We start from the raw sequence: 20,107 nt of genomic DNA, 5'->3' as shown, positions 1-20,107 counted from the left end.
CTGGCGTAAGCCCATAACCCCTGGGATTTTAGTCAGGTTGATTAATCGTTTTGAGGTGCTGTGCTCGACTCCTTATGAGTCCTTATTGTTTAGAACCATCAGCATCATTATGTTTTTTGGTGCCTTCCGCCCCAGTGAGGTTTTATATGCCTCAGTGGTTGACGAGTCTGGAAGGGCCTTACAGCTGCAGGATGTACATATTAAGGCTGATGTGGTCATTATCACCCTCTGTTGTTTGAAAACTGACCAGCGGGGGAGGGGGGTGTTTTAAAGTGTGACTGGGCCTGGCGCAGATCCTAGCCTTGTGCCCAGTAAGGACTCTTCGTTCTTATTTGGCTGTGCGTCCTGCGGTTCGGGGTGCCTTGTTCTGCCATGTTGATGCCTCATGTTTTTTCAGTTTAGGATCCTTTTTTGCAGGGCAGTGGCAGACCTTGGGTTTCGGACAGAAGATTACGGCCTGCACTCTTTCAGGATTGGGGCTGCATCGGCTGCAGCTGATATCGGCCTCCCAGCCCGGGACATTCATAGGATTGGCCATTGGCGCACCTGGGCATTTAAATATTACGTCAGAGAGCCTGACGAGTACTGAGCGGGATTGGCTCTGCTAGTCCCCCTCGCCCTGGTGGTAGGGGCTAGAGGTGATGAAGATACCACAACAAATTTCCGGGCGCGGCCCGTGACAGCGGTTGGGCGCTTTTTGTTCTGGCATTACCAGGTGTTTATAGTGGCACTGCCACATGTTCCTGTGTTGCATGCTATATTTCCGGGTTTGTCCCATGACAGCAGTTGGGTGATCTCTTGCACTGGCTTTGCCAGGTGCTATATAGTTAAGTGATGCATGTTTCTGGAATGGTGATTCCTGTTTTTTCCTGTCCACAGGTTCCAGGGCGGGAGCAGTTCGGGTCCGTATCTGCGGCCACTCCATCATTTTCTGGGCAAGGAAGAGGGCGGCCTCCAGTAGCTTTGGCATGCAGCTGCAGCTCGGTTCATTGGCTACTGTGCATTGGGTTGCACAGTGGGGAATGCTGTGGGATCAGCTTCTTCCCACTTTTTATGAGTTTGTGCATGGCCATGCCCTGCCTCACATCACAGTTATTCATTTGGGGGAGAACGACCTGGGCCAGAGGACGACTCTGTCCTTGAGGCTTCAGGCCTGCAGCGCTATTCTCCGCATTAGTCAGCGTTTTCGTGGGAACGGTCATCTTATGGTCTGACCTCTTGCCTCGCAGGGTTTGGCGTTATGCCTCTAACGTTAAAAAATCGAACTGACTAGGAAGAAGGTAAATTCTTATGTGATGCGGGCGGTGCTCCGTCACGGAGGTGGTGTCATTTCTCATCCAGGCATCAGCTATGATGTGCCGCAATTGTTCAGAAGAGATGGAGTACACCTTTCGGTGTTTGGCAATGATGTTTTTCTTCATGATTTGCAACAGGGCCTGCAGAAATTTATTTACATGTGGGGCAGTTGGGCCAAGCACTAGGCTGACCCCCGGGTGGCAGGTGTCGTGCGGGTTTTGGGTAGGTAAGGTCATATCGGTGTACACCGCAGGGTGGCAAGGGCCGGGTGGACTCCACGCTTGGTCATGCTGGCATTCCCAGCTGGGTGATGCAGGCTGGATGAACCTCCGCCTGGTGGTAAAGGTGCACCGCGGGTTCGCTCGGGTGGCCTGAGCTAGCCTGCCACCCTGGCCCTTCAGGGCGACAATGAAGGGGGCGGCAGGCTTGTACTGACGCTGCCCAGAGACTGGTGTGGTCACCCAAATCACTATAGGGGGAAGTAGGCAGGCAGCTCTGTTTTCCCCATGTAGAATCCGCATGACTTATTTGTTAGGCCCTGTTGCAATCTGAAGTATATTTAAATAGTTAATAAAGTGGCCCTTTGTACCATATGCCCTTGCCTGTGTCTTTATTGGGGGGTGCTGGGTAATAAAAGTGTGTGTAGCACAAGGGGACATTCAACAAGAATGTTCCCTTCTCTGTCAGGAGTCTAGCAGATTTCAGGACTAGCTGAAGTGGGAGGCTAATCTGACTATGTGGGCCAAGCTAACACTTTCCTACAACCATAACTCATAAGTTCTAGAACATTTCCCATCTTGCTGATAAAAAAGCACAGTAAAGTTTTAATCATCACAGACGGAACCTGTTAGAAAAGTTTATTTGGTGTAATAGTTTCCACAATGCAGTCTGGATCTCTTTATTTCTCATGCTATAAGTGAATGGATTCAGCATAGGAGGAAAGATGGTATAGATCAGGGGTCTCCAAACCCCGGCCCGACGGCCAGATGTGGCTCGCGACAAGCCTCTATCTGGCCCACATCCAGCCTCTTGTCCCCGAAAGCCTCAACTGTACATGACCAGAACTGTGTTCTGGTTGTGTCTCAAGGGTGTTCCGAGAGCCAGAGAGGTTGAATGAATGAGGCCATTCATTCATTTATTCACTCATCTAAGATCCATCTCTAATTTATTTATTTAAATTTTATATTTACCGTATTTTTCGCTCCATAAGATGCACTTTCCCCCCCCCCCCAAAAAGTGGGGGGAAATGTGTGTGCACCTGATGGAGCGAATACTGAAAAAAAAAAAAAAAAAAACTTGGCCCCTGGCCCTGGCCCTGCCCCCTGCCCGCTCGCTCTGCTCTGCTCTGCTCAGCTTTCCCGGGCAAGAGGCTGAGCTGGCCAGGGGGCTCCTGCCTTCCCTCAGCGCCCTGCGGACTGTGGCAGCGCCGGATGGAGCCCAAGCCCATGTGTCTACTCAGAAGTAAGTCTCAGAGTCACTGGGGCTCTCTCCCAGGAAAGCATGGGTGGGGTGGCAGTCTTGCTGCCCAATCCTGTGCATGCCTACTCTGAAGTAAGTCCCATTAGAGTCAGGGGGCTTACTCCCAGGAAAGCTTCTCCCCCCTCCCCAAGCCTGGAGCATCACAGCCTCTCTTTCCCCCCACCCCAAGCCTGGAGCATCACATCCTCTCTCCCCGCAAGCCTAGGGCATCACAGCTTCTCTCTTCCGCCCCCCAAACCCGGAGCATCACAGCCTCTCTCTCCCCCCCAAAGCCTGCAGCATCAAGCCTCTCTCTCTCCCCCAAGCCTGGAGCATCACATCTTCTCTCTTCCCCCCCCAAGCCTGGAGCATCACAGACTCTCTTTCCCCCACCCCAAGCTTGGATCATCACATCCTCTCTCCCCCCAAACCTGGAACCTCACAGCCTCTCCCCCCCCCAAAGCCTGGAGCATCACAGCCTCTCTCTCTCTCCCCCCCAAGCCTGGAGCATCACAGACTCTTGCTCCCCCCAAGCCTAGAGCATCACATATTCTTCCCCCCCAAGCCTGGAGCATCACAGCCTCTCTTTCCCCCCACCCCAAGCCTGGAGCATCACAACTTTTCTGCAACGCAAACACTTTCCCCCCCCTCTCTCACACACAGTCTGCCCCCTTCTCTTACAAACACAGATGCTCTGCCCCCCCCACACACTCACACAGCAGGGGAGGGGCGCTTTCACTCACCTCATCCAGCATCTGAATGTAAGCCCCCCCCCATCACAAAGAAAAAACTGTCTCCTTGGTCAGAATGCCAGTGTTTGCTTATTGCACAAGCCCCAGGTAAGGCTGGGTTCTCACCATAAATCCAGAGGTTTGTTGTGTCTTGAGAATTCAAGTTGTGGTTGGACTTTCCACTTGTTCATTTGTATTGGAATCACAGAAGAACTGTTGAGGAGTTAGATGTGGTGTCAGCAGTGGCCCCTTTAAGGGTAAGGCCTGGGCATCCAGCAGAGTGTGCTGCACAGCTGCAGCCACTGGAAGGCAATAGGGCCCTCAGGGATATAAGGAGCAACTGAAGCAGAAAGGGTTTGTGGGTTTTGAAGGAGTGCAGGTTGGAGGTAGGAGAGGAGACTGACTGACTGGGTTTATTGAATTTGGAATCTGACTGTGGATTGTGACTGGACTTGGATACCCTGACGGATTTGACTGACCTACCTGGAATCTGACCTTGGACTGTAATTTGGCTTATTGGCTCTGGACTCTGATTTGGCAACTCTGATTGATGGGACTGATTTACTTGGCATTTGTGGACTGGAACTGGACTCGCTTTTGCTTGCTGCACTGGTGAGTTGCACAAGGGGGACTGATCAGCCTTAAGTGGGCACGAGGCCCAGTGGATTGGAATTTGGCAGAACATCATTGTAGCAGAAAGATAATGTGATCCCCTATTTGTGTGCACCTGCTTTTGTGAGCTTCATAAATTCTGACTCTAGTGATGATGAGTTCTTGGGGTTTCCAGAAAACTAGAGTACTCAAACCTTTAAGTCTCTCCATTTGTTAATGACAATGATAATGGTTCTTAATGCCACTGTTGACTGCTGTTCACTTTACATGATTCAAATGTTGTTCTGTTATAGTTTATTAAATATTTTATTACACTATTTGGTTCAGAATATTTTTTCCTGTTTTCCTCCTCTAAAAACTAGGTGTGTCTTATGGTCAGGTGCATCTTATGGAGTGAAAAATACAGTATTTTTTTTTCCTGCCCTCAACACCGCGCCAAATATTTGATACGGCCCTCTGGCCAAAATGTTTGGAGAACCCTGGCATAGATCACAGCTAAAGTAAGATCCAAATCTGATGAACTATTCCTGGGAGGTTTTGTATAGGCCAGGGGTTGGCAACCTTAAACATTCAAAGAGTCATTTGGACCCGTTTTCCGGAGAAAATTAAACCTCGGGAGCCACAAAACCCTCTTAACATCTAAAATGAAGATAACACTGCATATATAGTTTTTTTTACTTCTATGCTATTTATAAAAAAAACTATAGTGTGTTAAAATCGATGGGATTTCATTTGACTCCAAAGTGGAGTCAGGGGAGGGGAAAAAAACCCCAACAGATGCTGCTTTGCGCTGAATTGAAGCAATGGGAAGACTTATGCAGGCTTACTCAGAAGTCTCTCTGATTTCCATGAGGCTTCCTCCTTAGTAAGTGTGTGTAGTATTAGGATCACATCCTCCACCCTCACACTTCTTTTGGGAAGTCTGCCCTGTCGGTTTCAGAGGGACTGACTTCCATGCTCAGGTGCACTGACAAGGAGAGAAATCGCATGAAGGCCAGAGAGGCTGATTCCTGGGTCGGCTCCCAATCCTAAGCATGCCTCACGAAGCCTGCCAGACTCAGAGGGATGGAGCCGAAGGATCCCACTGCCTGCTCTGTGCCGGGGGGGGGGAACGGCACCAGGGTGAGAAGATCCCAGCCTGGGTGCAGGGGAGGCGCATGTGCACCTCGGGCTGAGCATGCCAAGTTGCGGGAAAGGGTCGGAGGAGGCTTCGGTGCGCAGCTTATCTGCCTCAGAAATGCCTTTGTATTTTTACATAGTAATTACTTTAGCAAAGGGGGTGACAAAGAGGTGCTCTGTCACCCCCTTTGCTACTTTCACCCACTTTCACCCGCCCTTCCCCGCTGAGCTGATGCGCTACCAGCTCTCCCTGCCCAGCCACAGGGGTCCCTGCAAAGCACCCCCCGCGCCTGCCACTAGCGGCCCTGTCCCGTGGTTCAGCCCCCTGCCCGCTGCAGGGAGAAGGAAGGAAGGGCGCAGGGAAGAGATGCCCGGATGCCCCCCCGCCTGCAAGCAGTGGGGCACCTGTGGGCGCCTGCTCGCAGTGGGGCGCGGAAAGCAGATGCGGGAGAGCGCCGCTGCCCCTGCCTGCTGAAGGAGCTGCTGTGGGCAAGGGCGGTGCCCCGACGCTGCACTCACCAGAGCCACCGCCCACAGCACATCATAAGAATATAAGAACAGCCCCACTGGATCAGGCCATAGGCCCATTTGGCATTCTGACATAGCCCATCTCTATAATCAGAAGGTTGTACATGCACATAACGGCTTGTACCCCGTAATGGATTTTTCCTCCAGAAACTTGTCCAATCCCCTTTTAAAGGCATCCAGGCCAGATGTCAACACCACATCCTGTGGCAAGGAGTTCCACAGACCAACCACACGCTGAGTAAAGAAATATTTTCTTTTGTCTGTCCTAACCCGCCCAACACTCAATTTTAGTGGATGTCCCCTGGTTCTGGTATTATGTGAGAGTGAAAAGAGCATCTCCCTATCCACTCTGTCCATCCCCTGCATAATTTTGTATGTCTCAATCATGTCCCCCCTCAGGCGTCTCTTTTCTAGGCTGAAGAGGCCCAAACGCCGTAGCCTTTCCTCATAAGGAAGGTGCCCCAACCCCAAAATCATCTTAGTCGCTCTCTTTTGCACCTTTTCCATTTCCACTATGTCTTTTTTGAGATGCGGCGACCAGAACTGGACACAATACTCCAGGTGTGGCCTTACCATCAATTTGTACAACGGCATTATAATATTAGCTGTTTTGTTCTCAATACCCTTCCTAATGATCCTAAGCATAGAATTGGCCTTCTTCACTGCCGCCGCACATTGGGTCGACACTTTCATCGACCTGCCCACCACCACCCCAAGATCTCTCTCCTGATCTGTCACAGACAGCTCAGAACCCATCAGCCTATATCTAAAATTTTGATTTTTTGCCCAAATGTGCATGACTTTACACTTACTGACATTGAAGCGCATCTGCCATTTTGCTGCCCAGTCTGCCAGTCTGGAGAGATCCTTCTGGAGCTCCTGACAATCACTTCTGGTCTTCACCAATCGGAAAAGTTTGGTGTCATCTGCAAACTTAGCCACCTCACTGCTCAACCCTGTCGCACCGGAGAGAGGTGCCATTGGGGCTGGGCTGGCTGGGCAGCAGCTGCGGGGAAGGCACCCCGCTTCCAGCCCCCACTTGGGAGCTGCAGCAGACCGCTGAAAGAGCTGCATGCGGCTCTAAAAACACAGGTTGCTGACCCCAGGTATAGGCAATGATTCCAGTGAACACAAGCACAGAGACAACAGCGAGGTGGGGGAGGCAAATGGAGATGGTTTTCTGATGCCCCTGAACAGAAGGGATTCGGAGCACAGCAGTGAAGATTGATGCATAGGTTGTAATGATGAAGATAAAACATCCAGATGCTGCACTACAACTAAGCACAAGAAGCCCAACTTCAACTAAGTACAAATCAGTGCAAGGGAGTTTTAGTAACTTGGGGATTTCACAGAAGAACTGATCAACAACATTGGAGCAAAAGCTGATGGGAAAGGTTACAGGTGCATGTACAGCACCATAGAGAACACCACAAATCAATGCGCCTGTTGCCATCTGAATGCAGGCCCCTTTGTTCATAATAGCTTCATAGTGTAGTGGATTGCAGATGGCGACATAATGGTCGTGCACCATAATAGTTAAGAGAGAAAGATCTGTGACTTCAAAGAACAGCAAGAAGAAAACTTGGGCAACACATCCACAATAAGAAATGCTTTTTCTGCTATTAAGCGCATTAGCCATAGATTTGGGTACAATGACAGAAATGGTGCCTATGTCCACCAAGGCTAAGTTCATCAGGAAGAAGTACATGGGGGTGTGCAGGTTATGATCAAGAACCACTAAAGTAATGATGAGTAGATTTCCAATCATGGTTGTCAAGTACAAAGTGAGGAACAAAAAGGAGTGCAAGATCTGTAGTTCCCTCTGAGAATTCACGTAGCAGAAAATCAGAAGAGGAGGTAAGATTGAGAATTCTGTCCCCATTCACACATCTTACGTTGCCTGTGGGAGAAAGATTAAACTTTAAGTGTATTTATCAGAAAAATAGATAGGGGAATTAGCATTTGAAAGTGTTGACCCAATGTGCAGTGAAGAAGGCCAGTTCTATCCTTGGGATCATTAGAAAAGGTATTGAGAACAAAACAGCTAATATTATAATGCCATTGTACAAATCGATGGTGAGGCCACACCTGGAGTATTGTGTCCAATTCTGGTCCTCACATCTCAAAAAGGATATCGTGGAAATGGAAAAGGTGCAAAAGAGAGCGATTAAAATGATTATTGGGCTGGGGCACCTTCCTTATGAGGAAAGGCTATGGCATTTGGGCCTCTTTAACCTAGAAAAGAGACCCTGAGGGGAGTCATGATTGAGACATACAAAATTATGCATGGGAAGGATAAAGTGGATAGAGAGAAGCTCTTTACACTCTCACATAACACCAAAACCAGGGGACATCCACTAAAATTGAGTGTTGGGAGAGTTAGGACAGACAAAAGAAAATATTTCTTTACTCAGCGTGTGGTTGGTCTGTGGAACTCCTTGCCACAGGATTTGATAACGGCATCTGGCCTGGATGCCTTTAAAAGGGGATTGGACAAGTTTCTGGAGGAAAAATCCATTACGGGTTACAAGCCATGATGTGTATGTGCAACCTCCTGATTTTAGAAATGGGCTATGTCAGAAGACCAGATGCAAGAGAGCACCAGGATGAGGTCTCTTGTTATCTGGTGTGCTCCCTGGGGCATTTGGTGGGCCGCTGCGAGATACAGGAAGCTGGACTAGATGGGCCTATGGCCTGATCCAGTGGGGCTGTTCTTATGTTCTTAAGATGTGGATATGTCATCAGTTGTATCAATAGGGGGTTCTGCAGGCAGCACCGGGTGAGGTGCATGGGGGGGGGTGACACCACTAATGACCAAAATTTTAAATATCCTGACATTTTCAAAAAATTCCATCATGTTATATATCGATCAATGTGTAATTTTATGCAGAATGCAATGAAACAAACAGTGTTGAAGTATCTCTGTTCTATCAAAAGTTATAACCAAAAAAACCAGCGGGGTGGGGTGATGGTACATCTCCATGTCTACCGTCAGCGGGGCCATGCCCACTGCATGGGAGGAAGTCCATCATGAGCGTGACGCACTGGCCTCCTGCACCGGGTGGTTCAAACCCTAGCAACACCACTGTATGTTATCAGGACCTGCTTTTCCTAATAGGCCCACTATGTTTCCTAATCAGAAGCAACTGGAAGTAGGACACGTTATCAAAACATTCTAATTCCTAATTGTTGCTGCTTATTGGTGGAGGAGAAGAAATGGTCCAAGGGGTAGTCACCACATCTCCCCCCCCCCCTTTCCCTTCTTCCATGATGCACCTTTGTGTTCTCTCCTTCCTTGGGAAGTGAATATCTCCTCTTTGCTCCTATTCTACCTAGCAATCAAGGCTGCTTAGGATTTAGCTGTGCATTTAAGAAACCTTCAGATCATAATTCATTTGCATTTGAATTTTGTTCCCCTCTTTCTTATTGTACATTTATCCTGACAACAGAAGTGCACACCCTGCTGAGACAAATAAGATTAGGGTTTTCCTTGCCTGGTCCTGCTCTTCATGAGACAAGTCAGGGGAAAAGGGGGAACCTGATTAAGCTTCAGGTTGGCCAGGGACAGGACATGAACAGCACATGGGCATGAACACAGGACATGGACAGTGTGCAGAGCCCAGTCCTGGCATCCCAATTCTGGGAGGCTTCCCACATGAGATAGTCTGGGGTAGGTGGAAAATCTCCACCCAATCAGGAAGAAATCAAAACTTCCTATCTGACCCCCAGGGGTGACCAGCTATTCTCAGGTAAGAATGTCTGATTTCTGTCTTATTGGCCATTGGTGGGGAGTTTTTTGCACGCATTGTTGGAAGCCACTTTATGACAGCAGAACTCTGTTCTGCTGTTGTAAAACCCTGTATGCATCAGACCATTCCTACAGGATTGGGCCATGACTAAAACAAAGAGAAAGTAAGCCCTAATGGCCACTGAGGTGACTTCTCTAATACCTTCACCCACATTCAGCTGTCAACATTCACCCACCAAACATACAGAATCAACATTTAGAGAAGTAATTCAGATACTAGTTTATTCTAATCAAAGTACACAAAAACTTTACAGCTCCCACTGAGCCGCTGTTACCAGGCAGGCTCCAGGATACATGAACTGTTGTTACACATTACCTCAAATACAGGTGCAGCCTGTATGGGGTGGGGATACTGAAAGTCACACACACCTTTGCCCTGTGCTGGCATCTCACTCCATTTCCAGGCAGCCCAAAACACTGCAAAAAGACTCTGCCTCATCCAGGCAGGGAAATAGTCCTGGAAGAGGTTCCCCTTACAAGGAACAGTAACATTCCTGGAGCCCCTGAGCCAGCAAAGAGGCTGAAGAGGGGGCAGGAAACCTCTGTATCCAGAATACATGCAGTAATGTGGAGCTTGCTCACTCTCTCCCTCTAGCTCTCTCTCTCTCTCTCACTCACACACACAACAGGGGCAGGTGTGGTAGCAACAGAGGGGATTGCTTTAAAAAACCCAGGGAGTGTTTGCTGAATTCCACCCCCCCCAACTGTGCAGGCAATCATCGACATAAGCGATCCCCCCCCCCAGATGGTGCAGGCTATCACTGCCACAAGCAAGCCTTCCCAGTAAGCAAAGCATTCGATTGAGCCTACAATCCTCTCCACACTTTCCTGGGAGTAAGCCCCATTGACTAGAATGGGGCTTACTTCTGAGAAGAAATGCATAGGGCTGGACTCTTCAAAGCTCAGCAGGACAGCTGGCAACAGGGAGGGCTAAGTACGGAGGGAACTGGATTAGATTGATAACAGCTGCCTAAGTTTCCTTCCATCTGGAATCACTACTGGATCAGGCCAAAGGTCCATCTAGTCCAGCTTCCTGTATCTCACCAAATGCTTCAGGGAACACACAAGACAACAAAGTAATAGATCAAGAGGTTTGAACAGACGGATCTGGGCTGGAGAAAAATCCCTGTATTTCTATCCTTGAGGTTTGTGAAAAGACACACTGCAGAGGGAGAGGGGGAGAAGAATGTTTGCACTTAATAGGGACATCTGTTCAGAGTGAAGCAGAATACAATTTGGAAGTTTCTGGCCATAGTAGTTACAAAGTTTTTATGTGTGGAATGGAGTTCTTAAATGACTCCTAATTTCACAGTACTGCTCATTTGCCTCAGTTTTAAGCTACTTATTTCTGTAGCCTCCATTTTCTGAAGAACAGGGACAGTTAAACAGATACAGATGTTTAGCTCTTTTTTAGCAGAAGTATTTGTTGGCAGAAGCTTATAAAATTGACCTTTAAAGTCCTTCACAGCTTGGTGCCAGGGCACCTGAAGGACCATTTCTACCACTTGGTGATGAACTGAAGTCAACTGAGGGGCCTTCCCAACTGTGTGCCACTACTGATGGCACAATCCTATCTGATCTCTGCATTGGCAGAACCCATGCTCTGCTGGCACAGACTTTTGCAAAGGGGCCATTGTTAAGGTTATATTTTGTAAGTTATGAGATGATTGGTGTAGGATCCCAGTCTTGTCCCAATGTGAGCAGGTTGCAAGAAAAACTTCAACTACAGCAGAGTGCTTTCAGCAGTTGTATTGAGCAAGGGATGTCACATTCAGAGTAGTCAGTAAACAGTCCAAGAGTCAGCATGGAGAGCAGTCAGTCCAAGTATAACAAATCCAAATCAGTTTCCAATAATACACAGTCAAAGGTTCAGTCCATAAGTCAGTAATAACATATACATACAGTATCCAGCCTCTTCAGTCACTGGCAGCAGTTCAATAGTTATCTCCATCAACTCCCCTACTGCTGCCCTGGAAGCTCCAGCAAACTAACCTTATATAGTCGGCTTAGCCAATCAGTGCTGGCTTGGTTACACCCAGGGTGTGTCTGTCCCAGGTGCTTGCTGATTCTGCTGAATCAGCACTCTACACCTGCTCCCTGAACCAACTTGTAAGCTGTGGTTCTGCTTCCCTCAGAACTCAAGCTGACAGCCATAAATCAGTCTAAAGATCCACCAGTGGGAAGGCCAAAAGAGAGGCATCCAAGGAATTATGTGTGCTAGGCAGAGCTGGCATGGAATGGGGCAGGGGAGGGCAGGGAAGAGGCAAGGGGTGGATGGATAGGGTCTGCAGCACTGGTGCACACTGTATTCTTTCCCCCTTCCAGGGTCTGATCTGCAAACATGGATCAATTGTGCATGCTGGTGTGGGTCTGAGTAACACCCATGGCAGCTGGGGGTTTCCCAGGGCAAGGAGGCCCAAGGAGGCTTTCTGCCTGCTAAATTCCCCCACAGGATGGCACTGCTGTATTGGCAGGGTGAAATTTAAGCAGGATTCGGCAATGATTTAGGTGAGGCAGTAGCCTTCTCTGTGGTGATTTTGCAACTTTGGAACTCCCTTCCAAAGTTAAACATTTTGAAGAAAATTCCTTCCAGGAAAGAACAAAACAGTCTCAACAATCAAATGAGAAGTCTGGCAAGCCCATTCAAAAAATGTTTTCAATATACAAGCCTCTGAAATGCAGTCTGAATCTCTTTATTTCTCATGCTATAAATGAAGGGATTCAGCATTGGGGGGAAGATGGTATAGATCACAGCAAAAGCAACACCTAGATCAGATGAAGGACTGCTGGGAGGGCTTGCATATACAAAGACTGCTGTGAACACAAGCACAAAAACAACAATGAGATGGGGGAGGCAAGTAGAGAGGGCTTTCTGGCGCCCTTGTTCTGAAGGGATGCGGAGCACTGTGGTGAAGATCCCCACATAGGTTGAAACGATGAAGATAAAGCATCCAAATACTACACTTGCACTAAGCACAAGAAACCCAACTTCAACCAGGTACAATTCAGAGCAAGACAGTTTCAGTAACTTGGGGATTTCGCAGAAGAACTGATCCACAACATTAGAGCAAAAGCTGATTGCAAATGTCCCACTTGTGTGCACAGATGCATAGAGAATTCCACACAGCCATGCTCCGGCTGCCATCTGGACGCAGGCTCCTTTGTTCATAATAGCTTCATATTGTAGTGGGTTGCAGATGGCAACATAACAGTCATGGGCCATTATGGTCAGGATAGCAATATTGGATGACGCAAACAATGTTAGGAAGAAGATCTGGGCCACACACCCAGAATAAAAAATAAGACTGTTGTACATGAGTGAATTAGCCATGGATTTGGGTATGGTGACAGAAATGGAGCACAGGTCCAGAAGGGCTAAGTTTGTTAGAAAAAAATACATAGGGGTGTGCAAGTGATGATCAAGGACTACTAACGTGATGATAACAATGTTTCCAATCATGGCTATCAAGTACAAAGCTAGGAACAAAAAGAAATGCAAGATCTGTAGTTCTCGGACCTCTGAGAATTCCAGTAGTATAAAGTAAGTGACGGAGGTAAGATTGGATATCTTGCCCTCAATTGGAAATATCATGTCACCTGTAGGAGGAACGATAAATGTTAATTCTGTTATAACTAAATTTTCAGTCAGTTGAAGCCAGAATACTTGTATTTAGACCACTTTCATCCCAGTATAATGAATAGTATAGCGCAGCTGTATCCAGAGACCTCTGTTGCTTGGATAGACTGTGACAATCTTGCAGCCACATCCTATCCTTTCCCTTCTGCCAATGCAGTTGCACCAAAAAAGCTTGCATTGCATCCTATTGAGGAGCAGTCCTAGAGTTTTCCCTTGGATAGGGAACATTTGTTCCCCTATCTGGGGGTAAGCTTCCGGAGCTTGGAAGGGTCCACTTGAATGAGCGCCAAGAAAATGGATGTGGGTCAGGAAGAGGTTTTGGATCCAGCCAACACTACTGCCGCCGAGCTCACCCCCTTCCTGGATCTGATCTGGCCTTCTCCCTGCCCTGACACTGCCCCATTCCACCCTCTCCCTACCCTGTTCTGCCTCCCACACTGGCCTACCTATTTATTGAGATAAGTTATTTTCATGATGAGTATTTTGACATACTGTTGGGATAAGGTAATGATTTGAGCAAAATAGAATTAAATCAGAGTCAAGGGGCTGTGAATGCATCTCTTTATCCCTGGACTGCAATACTGCCTCCCCTGTCCACCACCTCCCAGACATATACTAAATCAATACAAGGAACTGTGCAAAAAGTTTGGAAGTTAAATCAACTAGTAGACTGGTGCACCCAAGCTAGGCTTGTCCATCTATTCCAATCTGCATTGACTGGTCAAGGTTTGATCCATAATTCTTGGGGGGAGGGGGGCATGATCTGAATTTGGTTTATTCAGAAGTGACACATGCTCATTTTAATGAACTAAGTCATCTACCTGATATGCTACCCTCCCACAAACCCACGGCATCAAGTTGCAACTGGGATCTTCTAAAGAGCACAGAGCACTCTTCCTCAATTTTATAAATCTGCACCGTGGGTTGGGATCAGAGGTTTCAGTCTAAAGCTGAAATGTTTCTTAAACATAGAATATGATGCATTCTAGGATAGATAAATGCAGAAGCAATTGCACACATATGACCCAATAGGGGAAAAAATATTCTGAATTTCCATTGATCAGTCATGACAGGGTGAAGTTGGAGGGTCAATCCAACTCTATGCTCCAACTGTAAATCAGCAGGAATTCAGCATTTTTACAGTGTAGCTAGATGTGAGCACTTGCTTCTTCTGGTAGACAACGGTGGAAGGACTGTCAGCTCACTCCTTTCCAAATCCTCTGCACCGATACAGCTGTGAGTCACATTTGTTCCCTTGCCTTGAAGTAAGCCCCAACTGCTCAGATGGTTCTACTTAGACTTGAGCAAGTGATTTTGCTAATGAAAGTCAGAGTGGAGTCAAGTAGATGGATAGGATATCTGCTGAGCTACTGCAGATAAAAACCGTCCATTCATACCCTTGACCTACAACATCCCTGAATCAACACTCCCCATGTTCCACCCTCTCCTCCTCCTGTTCTGCCAGCTGCTTGTCTCCTGTACCAACTTACTGGAGCTGGGGCTCTCGTAGTGGCTGCTTTTGCGTGGCTGCCACTGTTGACCATTTGTGTGGCCAGGCTGTGCCGAGTGGCACATTGTGTTTTGTCATGGCTGTAAAGCACACTGCATCACCAGAACACAAGTTATGGCAGTGCAGATGGCCCACAGGATTGGGCCATGTCTCTAATCATTCACACACTCCTAATCTATGGTAAAATTGCATGTAATGTAATTACTTTCCTAATTTTATAACTAAGTAGTGACATCTGATCTGGAGTCATTTAGCACTAGTGAGAAGTGCTACAATGCAGTTTGGTGTTTCTTTTGTGAATAAATTTGCCACTACAATGTGATGCTTCACTCATATAGAAACAGTTTTTTTTCCCCTGGAGATCACATAAATGAGTCAATGAGCTGGATCCGACCTCAAGGGTTGTGACTGTGATATCACACAAAATAGTATCTGACAAAAAAAAGTTGGATGGGTGGAAAGAAGAATCAACAGGTAGCTGAGACAGTAGAAACAATGTATGGACCTTTACTTACTTTTTCCCATTGGTCTCTTCCAATAGTAGATAACATTCCTTTTGCAGAAGAATTTAGATCATTATGTGCCAAGATCCCTTTGTTCTTTGAAACTTGTTCTCTCTTTCGCAATGTTGCATGATGTGTGTGGTCCTTTGCATCGGTCTGACAGTGAGAGACTTTCTGCTTGTGCATGAATATTTATCAATGTCTCCTTTGTCTTCTTTGAACCTGGTCTCAGGAGTCCAGCACAGCTAACCACAATTTTAGAAGGCTGCTGAGATGTTTTCCCATGACCTGCAATCTTTTCCTAAGAAACCTAACAAGATCATTGCCAGTAACCTGCATTTGAAAACCTGAGAAAATTAATGCTCCTGAGACTTAAATCAAAGTTTGCCGTGCACTCAGATGGAATACCACAGCAGAAGCTGCACTGAGATGTATGGAACCATTGACATGGTTCTGGATGGCATGAGGAAATGACTCTGTAGCAGATGGAGCCTGAGGTCTCCAACATAACCTGCGGTGGTAATATATGGACATTACTGGGACGAAGTCACAAATAATCCAAGTTGTCTCCTTGCTTTCAATGCTTGTTATTCAGAATTCATTTTTTTTTCTCAGATGGTACCCAAAATGCACAACTTCACAGTACCAGATTGCATAAATCTGCCTTGGATTTCACAAAGCTCTATCTGACATTCTCATAGAAGACCAATGCTCCAAGTTTTGGAAAATCACTTCTTACCAAAAGTTGAACATTATGTTGAACTTGAATGTTATTATTATAAAAATATTTTATATTACTTCCAGGTAAATGTGCACAGGATTGTAGTAAACAAAAATGATCAGAGCCATTCACAGTCCAATGCTTACAAAATCCCCACCTGCCAATACAACCAAGTGCTGTATCCTTTGGGGATTTAGGCTGCAATCCTAACCACACTTTCCTGAGAGTAAGCCCCATTGAATAAAATAGGAGTTACTTCTGAGTAGACCTGGTTAGGATTGTGCCCTTAGTCTTGCAGGGCTCCTCAAGGTAAAGGAACGTGTGTTCCTCCACATCCTTGATAGGTCTACTCCGACCTACACTTTGACTGGAGCAACTCTGACTAGACCTGGGGAGGTGGGTTGGGGGGGGGGGAGATAGGATATTGATGGAGCTAAAGTCACTGATAAACACCCCTTCCTGCCTTTGACACACACCCTCTCTGTTCTGGTCTCTGCCCTGTTCTGCCCCTCCCCTCTCCGTTCCACCCACCACTGCTTATCCCCCACACCAATTTAATGGTGCCAAGGCTTCCAGGATTGTCACTGTTGCTGCTTGCTGTTTTTGACATTTTTATATTTCTTTCTTCCAAATAACAAATACAAGCCATCTGTCTGTATAATCCTGAGACTGCCATTTAAATCAGACTGTTCATTTCTCTGTGCCTACAACATTTCAGAATCCTGCAATGTATCTGCAGTAATTAGTCCACTCTCTCTGGTTTACCAGGATCAGGAATATTTGCTTCCACTTCAGTTGTGTTTCCCATTTCAGCATCCTGACCAAGTACCCTAATAAGACTTTAGACAGGAAATTTGGATTGCAAATGGATCACAACTGTATTGCAGCAGGTCCTAACTATCCAAAAACACTGCACTCTCTTTTTTTATGGATTCCTTCCTTTGATAAGACAGCTTCTATGTTTACCCTTTTGGGGGGCAACCCAATCCTGACTCCAAGCTGCAAGTCATCTCACAACCACATCAGTCCCATATAGCAGCTCAGTTGGATCATCCTGATATGCTAACCAGTTTTTGAGGTTGACTTTGGATTTGTTTCTCAATGTTTCTCAATGGGGTGGCACTAGCACCCCAAGTTGAGCTGTCTGTGGTAGCTGGTGTTGGGCCCTACTTTTCCTGACCAACAGGCCTTAGGGTGCTCACTAAATGTCCTTTCCTTCATACCCTGCTAAGAACAGTCATATACTAGCCTAGTGTTTTAGCCTAGCTCAGCTTCTGTCCACCCCACCTGCTCACAATAAAGTATTGTAAGCCCTCTGCATGTTTCCTGAAAGAACCAAATCCCAAAGGGATAAACTCCATTATTATAAACTTAAATTATATTAGAAACTATTATTTCTATCAAACTAGGCTACAAATGAATGATGCCATGATGGGCAATAAAAGTGGCCCCCCTGCTGCCATCCCTACTCTCCTCTTTCCCAACTTTTCTCACTTTCTCAGGATCCTGAAACTGCTCCCCCCTCCCAACTCTTGCCTGAAGAAAGTCACACCACAAAATCACCATTCTGGATATCCCTTGAAGAGCAACTTAGTCCCTGTACGCAAATGGCTCATGGATACATCAATCCTCTTCTCCAGGCTATGGGGGTGGTTGGATTGGGCCTGGGAGGGAGCAAGATCAAAAGAACTGGCACACACCCTATCCTATTCCCATTTCCAGGTCAGATCTGGCAACATGGATCAACTTTGACTTGTGCCAAGTTGACCCATTGAGAAGACTGAGGACAAAAGTCCTCTTAGCCTCAAAATTTTCTGCCTGCTAAACTCTCCTGTGGGATGTAATGTAGCCTGTATCAGAATGGAATGAGCTGCCCATCTTTCACTTACCTGTTCTACCACTTCCTAGGCCCCAATGGACTTATTCAGATTCATTTCATTTACATTACTAATATAAATCTGGTAGGTTCAAGGGAGCATGGGATCTTGGGTGCCACTGCTTCTCCCTCTCTCACATCACATCACATCACACTTCTGCTGATTATTCAGAACACTTCCTCATTTTTGGTGTCCTTTTAACTAACTTGCATTTCCATCCTGTGGTTGCACCATGACCAGGGGAAAAAACCAGAACCTCAAAAGATATACAGGTGCAGCCTATTTATCCACATTTGTTCCATTCTATTAACAAAAAATGAGTTGTGCTAAATTCCATAGAGTTACACAAATACACTGTAGCCTGGCACTTCTGGATAGAAGGAAACTAAGGCAGCTGTTATCAATCCCCTCCGTACTTAGCCCTCCCTGTTGCCAGCTGTCCTGCTGAGCTTTTAAGAGTCCAGCCCTCTGCATTTCTACTCAGAAGTAAGCCCCATTCCAGTCAATGGTGCTTACTCCCAGGAAAGTGTGGAGCAGATTGTAGGCTAAATCGCATGCTTTGCTAACTCGGAAGGCTTGCTTGTTTGGTGCAGGTGATAGCCTGCACCATCTCAGTGGGGGGGTCACTTGTGTGGGTGATTACCTGCACCATGGGGGGGGGGAATTTAGCAAACACTCCCTGGGTTTTTTTAAAGCAATCACCTCTGTTGCTACCACACCTGCCCCTGTGTGTGTGTGTGTGTGTGTGTGTGTGTGTGTGTGTATGTATGTGAGAGGGAGAGAGGGAGGGAGGGACCGGGACCGGGACCGGGCAAGCTCCACCTTGCTGCATGTGTTCTGGCTACAGAGGTTTTCCGTCGCCCCCTTCACCTCTTCAGCCTCTTTGCTGGTTCAGGGGCTCCAGGAATGTTACTGTTCCTTGCAAGGGGAACCTCTTCCAGGGCTCCAGGGCTATTTCCCTGTCTGGGCAAGGCAGAGCCTTTCTGCAGTGTTTTGGGCTGCCTGGAAATGGAGCGAGATGCCAGCGCAGGGTAAAGGTGTGTGTGACTTTCAGTACCCCCACTCCATTCTCATTGAGACAAATCCACAGATAAAAAATCCGTGGATAAATGGGCTGCACCTGTATTTGAGGTAATGTGTAGCAACAGTTCATGTATCCTGGAGCCTGCCTGGTAACAGCGGCTCGCTGGGAGCTATAAAGTTTTTGTGTACTTTGATTAGAATAAACTAGTATCTGAATTACTTCTCTAAATGTTGATTCTGTATGTTTGGTGGGTGAATATTGACAGCTGAATGTGGGTGAAGGTATTAGAGAAGTCACCTCAGTGGCCATTAGGGCTTACTTTCTCTTTGTTTTAGTCATGGCCCAATCCTGTAGGAATGGTCTGATGCATACAGGGTTTTACAACAGCAGAACAGAGTTCTGCTGTCATAAAGTGGCTTCCTGATTGGGTGGAGATTTTCCACCTACCCCAGACTATCTCATGTGGGAAGCCTCCCAGAATTGAGATGCCAGGACTGTGCTCTGCACACTGTCCATGTCCTGTGTTCGTGCCCATGTGCTGTTCATGTCCTGTCCCTGGCCAGCCTGAAGCTTAATCAGGTTCCCCCTTTTTCCCTGACTTGTCTCATGAAGAGCAGGACCAGGCAAGGAAAACCCTAATCTTAATTGTCTCAGCAGGGTGTGCACTTCTGTTGTCAGGGTAAATGTACAATAAGAAAGGGGGAATCAAAGTTCAAATGCAAATGAATTATGATCTGAAGGTTTCTTAAATGCACAGCTAAATCCTAAGCAGCCTTGATTGCTAGGTAGAATAGGAGCAAAGAGGAGATATTCACTTCCCAAGGAAGGAGAGAACACGAAGGCGCATCATGGTAGAAGGGAAAGAGACTGGGGGGGGGGAGATGTGGTGACTACCCCTTGGACCACTTCTTCTCCTCCATCAATAAGCAGCAACAATTAGGAATTAGAATGTTTTGATAACATGTGTCCTACTTCCAGTTGCTTCTGATTAGGAAACATAGTGGGCCTATTAGGAAAAGCAGGTCCTGATAACATACAGTGGTGTTGCTGGGGTTTGAACCACCCGGTGCAGGGGGCCATTGCGTCACGCTCATGATGGACTTCCTCCCATGCAGTGGGCATGGCACCGCTGACGGTAGACATGGAGATGTACCATCACCCCACCCCACTGGTTTTTTTGGTTATAACTTTTGATAGAACAGAGATACTTCAACACTGTTTGTTTCATTGCATTCTGCATAAAATTGCACATTGATCGATATATAACATGATGGAATTTTTTG

The 20,107-nt window shown here is 46.9% G+C and overlaps 1 protein-coding gene across 1 annotated transcript; it reads right to left on the bottom strand.

Moving 5' to 3' along the window:
- Positions 1 to 12,208: 12,208 nt before the first annotated feature.
- LOC136653036 (olfactory receptor 14I1-like) lies at positions 12,209 to 13,144 on the bottom strand. Its single transcript, XM_066629961.1, has one exon. It carries the CDS (start codon positions 13,142 to 13,144, stop codon positions 12,209 to 12,211), a length of 936 nt encoding a protein of 311 aa, XP_066486058.1.
- Between the last annotated feature and the right edge of the window lie 6,963 nt (positions 13,145 to 20,107).

The sequence above is a fragment of the Tiliqua scincoides genome, chromosome 5, assembly GCF_035046505.1.
Source record: "Tiliqua scincoides isolate rTilSci1 chromosome 5, rTilSci1.hap2, whole genome shotgun sequence".
In the NCBI taxonomy this organism is placed as follows: domain Eukaryota; kingdom Metazoa; phylum Chordata; class Lepidosauria; order Squamata; family Scincidae; genus Tiliqua; species Tiliqua scincoides.
Note: the sequence above shows the minus strand (reverse complement) of the source record. Positions and strands in the feature narration are given on the sequence as shown.

Coding starts and splice junctions, on each gene's coding strand:
- LOC136653036 (XM_066629961.1), bottom strand. CDS start 13,144: ATGATATTTCCAATTGAGGGCAAGATATCCAATCTTACCTCCGTCACT.